The 10,975-nt window shown below is 35.3% G+C and overlaps 2 protein-coding genes across 2 annotated transcripts in view; both read left to right on the top strand.

Annotated features, from left to right (window-relative positions):
* LOC117171005 overlaps positions 1 to 4,313 on the top strand; it is a 5,899-nt gene extending 1,586 nt beyond the window's left edge. The window contains exon 3 of the mRNA XM_033358050.1: positions 4,183 to 4,313. Coding sequence (XP_033213941.1) covers positions 4,183 to 4,313 — 131 coding nt within the window. The remainder of the gene's footprint in view (positions 1 to 4,182) is intronic.
* Positions 4,314 to 10,437: 6,124 nt separating this feature from the next.
* LOC117170583 (protein GVQW3-like) overlaps positions 10,438 to 10,975 on the top strand; it is an 884-nt gene continuing 346 nt past the window's right edge. The window contains exon 1 of the mRNA XM_033357438.1: positions 10,438 to 10,849. Coding sequence (XP_033213329.1) covers positions 10,438 to 10,849 — 412 coding nt within the window. The remainder of the gene's footprint in view (positions 10,850 to 10,975) is intronic.

Raw genomic sequence — 10,975 nt, 5'->3', positions numbered from 1 at the left:
GGAGCTCTTCTTAATATTTTGACACCAAAATCATGTCGATACACCTTACCGACTGCGAGTAAAGCCACCCACGCTTTAACTTGACAGACTGTATATAGTCTATCTTCAAGATACCCCATGTGCGAATTTTCCATTGGGCCATAGTCGGGCCAACTTTCTCGGAGTTGGGCTAACTTTGCCAACCAGGCATTGGCCAACATACCGAAATGATAACTATGGCCCAACTCTGTTTGCCAACTATTGGCTATCATGGTTGGCCCAACCATGACTACTAGAAGTCGCCCCAACGGCGATATTATAACTTTGGCCCGACCATGTTAGCCGAGTATTGGTACAATATCCATTATCAAAATCGGGCTAACTATGGCAATTACACAGAAAAAAAATATCCATTAAATTTTATAGAACTAATCTTATAGTAGTGGATACGATGGGTAGTTTAATAAATATAATACAATCACTACACTGTTTATAATCGCACGCTATGAAAATTTTTATTCGCCTTGGGGTTCAAACCCTATAGGTTTCGAATTTCTAATTCCTAACGCCTAAAGCCTCTTGGCTAAACTAGCTGGAAGTATTACAAAAAATCCATGTTTTGGCCATTGTTGGGCCAATAGCCGGCCTAAATTCTTCAGAACTTTCTAAATCCCTTCATGCCGATCTCTGGGCCAATTTTGGCCCAGAGTTGGGCCGGTAGTCGGCGTTACTCGTTAATGAAAGATGTCCTATAGTTGCCCGACGATTGGTCCATGTTTGGGCCATTGTTGGGGCAATAGTCGGCCCAATTTCTTCAGAACTGTCTAAATCCCTTCATGCCGAGTTGGGCCGGTAGTCGGCATTACTCGTTAACGAAAGATGTCCCATAGTTGCTCCGATGGTTGGTCCATGTTCGGGCCAAAGTTTGGCCAACAGTCGGTCCCACGTTGTCTGCCATCATTGGTTGTTTAGGTTGGGCCGACAAAAGTATCTTATAAATATAAAAGGCGGCCCAACGTTGGCTGCCGATCAACGGCGGGCTAAAGTCGGTCCAACGACTTTGTCCCAACGCACCTGCTCTGGGTGCCGACCTGAATTCGCACCTGGGACGAGGAAAAATTTAAAATGCTTATAAGAGAAAGTATTTGATTTTTGAAAATTTGACTTTCCCCCATCCCCCGCTTCTGTCAAACGTTAACGTTTTGAGACCTTTGGAGCCCAAAAACAGGTCAAACTTGCGAGATTTTATATCTTTTTGGCGTCTTGAAGACGCCTCGATTGTCCAATTGAAGAACCTTTCATTATCTTCGATAATCTACCAACATCGTTTTTAAATTTTTCAACAGGATTATTTACCTAGTTTATAAGAGGATTTTTTATATTAGGAGTTGTCCATTGCTATCGAATACATTGATTGACATTTTGATGGGCTTTCTGATTTTCTGAAATTAAGATTTTCGTTAAGACAGAAACATAAACTTGAAAAATATTGAAAATATTTTAAATAGGAATTAACAGAAATAAGTAAAGGATAGGTTTCGGAGAGTGTGGAACACAATTTTTTCCCTCTTCTTTCAAATTTAATATAAAATTGAAATGAAGTATGGATGAAATTAAGGAGAATTGTGTTATCCCTGCAACCTACATATTACGTTCTCGCGTAAATATAATGCGCTTGTCGACTTTAGTTTCTGTAAATACACTAGCCTGAAATAAGTGACTTAATATCGTGGGAGGATGAGGGTCCCAAAGACAAGATTTTCTACCGCTCGATAAACTCGTTTCCGATTACGCGGTAGGAACTTCTAGCTTAGTTAGTTCGAGTAATTATTACTATTAACTATCCTCGTCCTGATTCCTTTGCGAGATGAGCGCTAATGCAGGCTTAGCCCGATTGACCTAGAAAACTATATATTAAAAGCAAGAATGTTAATTAAGTACACTATAAATTTGAATCAGTGAAAAGTGACTTATTCGAAGTAAATTTTGAATTATTCAAATAATTTGGATTTGACGACTGTAAAATCTGTCAAAAGTGGATCTTCAAATCAGTCAGTTTGTTTCACTAATGAAATCACTCTTTCTAAATGTTCCAATATTTTGATTTTTTCGCTAAGGAAGGTGAATTTGCAACTAAAATTTAAATGGTTTAATATTCAATTCACAAAAATAACTTTCATTAAAAAACGAATCTTCAACAAAATAGCTCAATTAAAAAAATATATGAATTTTCAACATGAGTGACGAATTTTCAATAATAAAATTAATTTTCAACAAATTAGTTTAACCTTTAACCAAGCAGCTGAATTTTTAACATAGAATTAATTTTCAACCAAGAAGATTAATTTTTAACAACAAATAAGAGTTTTTCCACCAACAAAGTAAATATTCAACTTAAAAAATTTATTTTTAACAATATTTAGATTTGGATAGCTTTTACTATCTTCTTTTGAAATCCGACACAAAAATAGAGTAAACCTAAAAATAAACAAAACCGTGGCGGTTTTGATAAAAGTATTAAAATTCGATTTTCTCAAAAAACCCACACTTATATTTTTGTCCATTCTTTTCAAATTGCACTTTCATAAAGAAGAAATCTTGTGAGTTTAATGTGGAAATTAGAGGAGAAGGAGTTGCAGGAAGGAGTTGGACGAAGTTCTAAAAAGTATTGATGTTAAGTTAGAGATAGAGGAAGTGCGAAGTGTAGGAAGCGGAGTGCGAAGAGGGGAGAGCATGTTACTGCTAAAACTTAAGGAATAGGAACATAAGCGGGAAGTGATGTCAAGAAAGAGGGTGTTATATCGAAGTTCGGAGATAATAGAGGATGATTTGACATGGCTAGGAAGGAATATGCAGTATAAGTTAAGAATAATAGTGGAAGAGGGAAGAAAAAAAGAAAGCAGAGCATGCGTTACGTATGGGAGAATACAGATAGAAGGTGTTTGGTGGGATTGCGATGAGGAGAGGAAAGAGTTAGTAAAAAATGAGGTGTCAAGAAACTAGGAGAAAAAGGAACAGGAGATATAGAAACAAGAAATAGTAGGAAACAAAAAGAGACGAGAAACGAATGTCGGAAAAATTGGAGAATATCTTACTGGAATATAGTAGGCTTAGAAAGAAGGGATAGGGATTTTATGAAAATGTCACACAATGGGATGTAGTAATAATTATGGTGACGTGACTGGACAAAAAATGGATGGGAAGTTTGCCAAGGGGTTACAAATAGTAGGTTTGAAATGCTAAGAGAAATAATAAAAAGGACAGCGCAATGGAAGGAATGGTGATGGGAGTAAGGGATGAATGTATGACCGAGAAGGATAAAAAAGAGATGAAAGAACAAAACAAAAGGATTAATAGTAAAAAAAGATATAGATAGAAGGAGAGAAATTTTTAAAGAGCCTGGAGGAGATGGGATGGTTGATTCTGAATGGAAATATACAGGGGGATAAAGAAGGAGAAAATACGAGGTCAGGAGTCAGGGTCACTATCCCAGGAATACCAAAATAGTGGAAGGAAATGTAAACGAAGATATGGGAATGAAGTGAGAAATGAAAAGAGTATTAGAGTGCACAAGGAAAATAGAAGTTAGTGAAGGAGGGCATAGAAGTGGATGGGATGAGGAGTGTAAACAGAAGAAGAAAGAAGTTATGAGGAAATCAAGAAAATGGAGAAAAGGGACAAGTGATGGAGAAAAATTTAGAAGAAAAGGAAAAGAGTATACTGAGTTGTGTGATAAAAAAAGGGGTAAAAAATAAAAAGTTTAAAGAAAAGGCGGAGAAGCCTGGGGCAAAAGAAGAGATTTGCAAGGTGGTAAATAAAGAGATAAGAAGGAAAAGAGCAACCAGGACACTGAGATGTTAGAATGGAAAAAATATTTAATGTAATTAGTAGGAGGGGTAAAGATGAAAGTTAGGAAAGGAGGAAAATATGGAAAGGAAACAGATGAGAAGGAGGACATTAAAAAGAAGGAAATAGTCAAGATAATAGGGATATTGGAAAGGCACCTGGTATAGATGAGAATCATAATGAATTCTGGAAATTTTGCGGGACAGAATTAAATGAATGAGTATGGATAATGTGCAGTATAGTATGGAGAGGAGAGTGGTGGCCAGAGTTATGGATGGAAGGAGTAGAGGTATCTGTAGTGAAGAAAGGCGAGGGGGAGGATGATAAAGATTATAGAGTGGTGATTCTTAATTACAGGATTAGAGAAACACTTGGATGGCAATGAGTTAAATTTAAATGCAGAAAAGACAGAGGTAATGAGGCTTAGAAACGGAGGAGGAAGAGAGAAAGAATTGACGGGGAGATGGGAGGGATTAAAGTTAGAGTAAGTAAAAGAGTTTAAATATCTATGATACACCTTGGCAACAAATGGAGATCATAGAGCTCATATAAGAGAAAGGATAAACGAGCAGCAGGGGTAATGACACATAAATGGGGAATAGGAACAACAATGGTAAAAAAATTGGAGAAGGAGTATGTGACTATCTGATACACTGGTATGGCCGGTATTAGGTTATGGAGTAGAAATATAGGGATGGAAATAAATAAAAGAGATTGAGAGTTTGCAAGAAAGGTATATAAGGTGAACGTTAGCGGTAGAGTGGTGGACGCTGGGATATATCGACATGTGCAAATGATAAGGTGCAATCTCGGCAAAACCAGATAGAAGGGTTCCCTACTTCAGATGGCATTCGTGTTTATAATAGTATCCAGATGCGAAATTCGGTCGGATGCCAGAGCTTCACTATCGGCCCAATGTCGACCCTGATATGGTAACCGATCTACGGTAACCAGAGTTGGGCCGACTAAGATGTTTTCAAGCTGCCATGGTCGGACCTACTTTGGTGACAGACGTCGGCGGCGAGCGAAAAGCCGACCGTCAGCCCAATTCTAGATATCTTCTGAATTATCAACTTTAGTTTCAAATCAACAAATATGAAGAAACTTTGTTAATTTGTGAAACAATATTATGATTAAAAAAGTCGAAACGAAACATTCACCAATTTCTCAACTCTCTTTCTAAATTAATCTACGAAGAATATACAACATACAGTTTTTGTAAACAACTTCAAGTGCTTAGATAGCCGAGTGGTTAGAGTACGCGGTAAAATACACTAGTTTAGTTAGGGGTCGAATCACGGACGAGTAAGATTTTTTAAGCGTTAAAGCGTGCAATTAAAAGTGTAAGTAACCGTGTGTGTGTGAATTATGTATTTAGTAATGGTAAAAAGGGAAGATTATATAGTAATAATTTTTAAAATAACTTTTCTTTAAATTAATTTTTGGCGAACGTTGGGCCGGCGTCATCGTAATAGATGGCCCATATATGGGACCAAATGTTGACCCGACGTGGAGAAGCCAAAGGCGGTTGACCGTTATCATTTAGCTGCTTGGCCCGACCGTCCGACGGTTGTCCCGAACGTGAGCCGACGGTCAGTTCGCACCTGGGTAGCTTTATAGGATTTTTAAGCTTCCATCCCGAGTAAAAATATTTCGTCTTGAGTTTTTATTTAGTTCGTCTTGAGATCGTCTCCAAAACGGCTGTGTCTCGCTGGCGGCGAGGGGCGAAACTTAGTAGTTGAAAGCGTGTGTGTTGAGTTTATGACTAATGTTTACGATGGGTTTTGAAGAAAAGTGGGGGTGAACTTTTTTTGAGACGAGAAGTTTTATTGTAAGTCTTAAGACCAGTCGAGGTGCACTTGTCTTAAGACGAGAAGTTTAGGTCTTGAGAAGTAAACATAAATTTTTGTAAAGAAAGTTATAATACCAACTTAGGGCTTTAATATTTTCCAGGGTCAAAATTACAAAAGTTTTCGTTTCTGAATTTTTGATCAATTATACTCTGACCTCTACAAACTATAGACCCAATCAGCATGGCCTTCGATTTCTAGTAATCATGTAGCTAGGCTAGGGCGAAACAGTTGACATCTGCTCAGGATTGAAAGTTTACGACCGATAAAACTTGTAATTTTGTAATAAATTACTTGCTCTTTTAAAATTCGGAACTTGTCAGTCTTAATAACTACAGACATATAAAGTTTTCCGAAAAAAGATTAAAATTGTTATTTTCTGCAAGTATCTAGGGAACTGTTGGTGATAGGAAAAATGGATAACATTTTTGGATTTGATATCCGAAGAACATAATTATTGCAGTGAAACAAAATTTTTAATGCATACACAATAAATACAATTGAAATAAATAATATAAAAATTCTGTAAAATTTAAAGCGGATTAGTGATGACCCTCGGATGTCTTTAGAGTCTTTAGTTTTCGATGTTTTTGAGTTCGGCTAAAGGACGAAAAAATTCGACTTAAGACCAAAAATAAAGTCTCGCTCGCGGCCAAGGGCGAGACTCACAGAAACTTCTTGGCTATGTTTTGGCTCTGTCTTGGATAAAAAGACTTAGCCGAGATGAATTATTTTTACTAGAGATGCTGCGCCACAAGAGATGACGCCATTTTATTTTGTCCTACTGAGATAGGATCTTCTCATTTGGAGACGTCGATATGGTTGGAGTAGCGCAAAGGGATAAATTAATTACTAGAGCTAGAAAGAGGGCGAAGAAATTTGAGACGAAGCTAAGGTAGGGAAAGGGAGGGAAATTAGCGAGAAAGTGTTTGATAGAGATACAAGAAAGGAGATAGAGGGTTCTAGACTCAACGAGATGGAAATAAGAAAGGAGGGAGTTCTTTAATGCTGCAGATATAGAAGACGGGACTGGAGTAAACTATGCAGAATTAGAAAAAAGGGAGAAGGAATGTCAATTAATAAAAATATGGGGGATGATTCCGGAAACAAAATATAATAAATGGTACAACATGATAAAAAAGTAATGAGTTCAAAGTATTTAGAAAAGGAATGAGGAGCGAGAAGATGGACAAGAATAGCAGGCATGGAAGTTCTAGGAAGTTGGCAAGTTGGAGGGGGCTAAAGGAGCGAATGAGAAAGAATGTATGTGAAAAAAATGGCGAAATGGAAGTACAAAAGAAGTGAAAAAAAAGGAAGCGGAAGTCGTTCAAATCGGAAGCGTAAATATCTTTTAGTTATGGCTAAGTAGTAGCATAAGTAGATTAAGATGCGGCTGTGTTCTCGCTATTTCTCTATCTCGCTTGCACTCTCGCTTTCGATCGCTCGCTCACTCGTTCGCTAACACGTCCTAAAGTGTACTTTCGAAAAAATAGAAATAAGGATCTAGATATAAGAGTTTATGTAAATAGTTGCACATAACTGCAAATAGCAAGGATAAGCTATTATAAAAAAAGGTTTTAATTTAAAATCAAAAGCCGTTAAATTCAATCAAAAAAGGCGCCTTCTCTATAAAGTAGTTGAATTTTCTACCCAAGAATATGAATTTTCTACCATAAACTGAATTTTTAACCAAGTAGTTCCATTTCTACCAACTTAATAAAATAGGGAACCAAAAAGAATAAATTTCAATAAAACAGTAAAAAAAAGGATCATTTTCAACCAAAAATAGATTAGTTAAATTTGTAGTTTAGAAAACTGACTTTCAGCAACAGAAAAATAATGTATTTTCAAGAAAATGTTAAATTTCCAACCAAGTAGATGGATCTTCAACTAATAAAAGGAACGTTTACCAAAAGCAGTTCTAATTTCAACAAACTAGTCGAATTTAAAAAAAAAATTAATTTTCGAGTACAAAAAACAACTATTTTACAACAAAATACATACATTTTGAGCCAATAATAGAATATTTAAATTTTCAGTTAAAAGATTACTTTAAAAAACGATTCTCCGACAAACGCTTTACATCTTAAACGAAAAAATGAATTTTTTAATGAAGTGGTTCAATTTTCAGCCAAATAATTGAATTTTCAATGAAAAGAGATAAATTCTAAACCAAAAATATATTAATAATCTTTTCAATTTGGTCGATGTTGATTCTCAAGCTTTGCGCACGATGATTTATTTATTTCGCGCTCGATTATATGTTTACCTCATTATTAAAACTAGATTATATTTTATTATTATTATTTATTATTAATTATACTAAAACTCAAAATATCCACCACTGTAATTTTGTAATTGTGAACACTCTTTTGTTGAAGCTCTTTCGGCTTTAATTCTTTTCAATTTTCAATGTTGTTTTTTTCAATAAAATATAAACTACTTAACCTTTAAAAAAATAATTTATGAGAAATTTCTGGATCTTTTTTAGTTGCACAATTTTTCTCGATTTATCTCTTTTCGTATCTGGTTTTGTTTGCCCACAACATGGAGTCATTGCTTTTTCTCACCTTCTCGTTATGGATAGAGGCACCAAAAAGAATCATTTTCTTCTCTTGACTCTTTTCTTCGTATCGTGCGTTTTTTGGCTCAAAGTGTTTATTTCCGTTTGTTTTTCGGGATTTTGAAAGTGTCATGAAACTGTTAACTTTCACGACGTTGAAGTTTGCCACAGATATGGATTTCAAAGTTGTGTAATTAATTTAAAAAAACTAAGAGTCATATCAAAAAAGTAAAAACACTTCTAGATTCGCCTCGTAAATATCTCGGTGTCCTTTTTTTGTTTTTTTGTTTAAGCAATTTTCTAAACAATTACACCATTTGTTATCTTTCTGCAATTATTATAAACAAACTATGCATCGGATCGAAAAACCAAGTGTAATAATGCATTCCTCTCGAAAAAATCTAGATGTGCATTTTTTTGTTTTTTCGTAAACCCATTTTTCAAATAATTAGAGCATAAGTTGTGTAATTAATTTAAAAAAACTAAGGGTCACATCAAAAAGTAAGATCACTTCTGGAGTCGTATCGAAAATATCTCGGTGTTCATTTTTTGTTTTTTTGTTTAAATAATTTTTTAAACAAAAAAACAAGAAATGCACACCGAGATATTCCCGAGACGAATCCAGAGGTGTTTTTACTTTTTTGATGTGACTCTTAGTTTCTTTTAATTAATTACACAACTTTGAAATCCATATCTACGGGAACGGAGCAACAGAGCGCTGAACAACAAATGCTTTAATTGTTTAAAAAATGGTTTAACGAAAAAACAAAAAAATGCACAGCTAGATTTTTTCGAGAGGAATACATTGGTGCACTTGGTTTTTCGATCCGATGCATACTTTGTTTATAATAATTGCAGAAAAATAACAAATGGTGCAATTTTAAAAAAAAATTGTTTGAACAAAAAAAAAAACAAAAAATGCACACCGAGATATTCCCGAGACGAATCCAGAGGTGTATTTACTTTTTTGATGTGACTCTTACTTTTTTTAAAATTAATTACACAACTTTGAAATCCATATCTGTGGCAAACTTCAAGGTCGTTAATTTTCTTGTAATCATAAAAAGTCAGTGAGATAAGTTGTTCGTATTTTCTTGTACTATAAATAAATGTACATAGAATTGTCAAATATTATAAAAAAGTGGTCTCAACAATTTTCAAAATGCTTGAACTTCTTAAAAATTCTTTTAAATACTGGCTAACGAACTTGTAGTTTCTTTTTATACCCTTATAAAGTGTGCCAAAGGGGAATCTAATTGAATAATTCCTTAAAAGGTTACCCTGTTTGCAGACTTCAACGACAATGACAGCAAAGACAATGACGACAGACAGACATGGAGTCAATAACTATTTTTTCTGACTCAGGGGTCCTTAAAACATCGAAATTTGATGGAATCTGCGAAAGTCATTTTTCACATAAAATCAATACCTTCTCATTAATATTAGAATGTATTATTATTTTTTGTGCAATCAAATTTTGAATTTTCATTTTTTAATGAAATTCCAAAAGTTGTTACTATAATCTTGTAGAGGCATCAAAAAAGAAACTTTTTTTTCTCTGGGGTTTTCTTCGTATCGTGCGTTTTTTGGATCAAAATGTTTATTTTCGTTATTTTTTTTGGGAATTTGAAAATGCTATCGAACTGGTAATGTTCTTTTTACCAACAAAATATATGGAGATAAGTTGTTCGTATTTTCGTGTACTCTAAATAAACGTACATAGAATTTCCAAATATTATAAAAAATAGTGTCAAAAGTGTTGAAAATGCTTTCACTTTTCAAAATTTCATAAAAAAATCTGGCTACCAAACTCGTCCTTTCTTTTTATATCCTTTTAAAGTGTACCAAACGAAAATCCAATCGAATAATTTTTTCAAAAGTTACCGTGTTTACAGATTACAACGAGACCGACAACGACGAAAGACAGACACGGACGTAGAAACTGTTTTTTCTGACTCAGAGTGCCTCATAACGTCGACACTTAATGCAATCTGCGAAAGTAATTTTTCACGTGAAACCTACTAGGCAGTCTGATAAGTACCTGAAAATTCTAAGAGAGGGCATTAGTATTCACTAATCTGAACCATTTTCGTCGAGCTTGATCCTTCAAATGACGCCTGTCAAAACTTCAGCCATTTATGTTTACGCATTTACAAGTTACAGCACTGAGAAGCGACTAACCTCCTTGTTTTTTTTAATATGGAAAAATCTGAGTTTCGAGTTTTGATCAAACACTACAATCTTCGCAAGAAAACGATATCCGAGACCAAGGCCAAGCTGAATAAGTATTACCCGGACTCTGCACCGTCAATTGGGACGATTCATAAGTTGTTTATCGAGTTTCGTTGTGGCCGTACGAGCACAGTTGATGCTGAACGATCTGGGCGCCCAAAAGAGGTCACTACACCAGAAAATGTCGAAAAAATCCATGATATGATGTTGAATGATACCAAAGTGAAATTGAGAGAGGTAGCTAATGTTGTAGGCATATCATTGGAACGTGTGGGCAATATCGTGCATTCAGTTTTGGGCATGAAGGAGCTCTGCGCGCGATGGGTGCCGCGTTTGCTCACAGTGGACCAAAAACGAATTCGTGTGACAACTTCCCAGCAGAATTTGGCATTATTTTCACGTTAGCCGACCGAGTTTTTGCGCCGATTCATAACCATGGATGAAACCTGGATCCACTACTATACTCCTGAGTCAACGCAACAGGCAAAACAGTGGGTTCCACAGG

Source organism: Belonocnema kinseyi, chromosome 4 (assembly GCF_010883055.1).
Source record: "Belonocnema kinseyi isolate 2016_QV_RU_SX_M_011 chromosome 4, B_treatae_v1, whole genome shotgun sequence".
Lineage (NCBI taxonomy): Eukaryota > Metazoa > Arthropoda > Insecta > Hymenoptera > Cynipidae > Belonocnema > Belonocnema kinseyi.
Note: the sequence above shows the minus strand (reverse complement) of the source record. Positions and strands in the feature narration are given on the sequence as shown.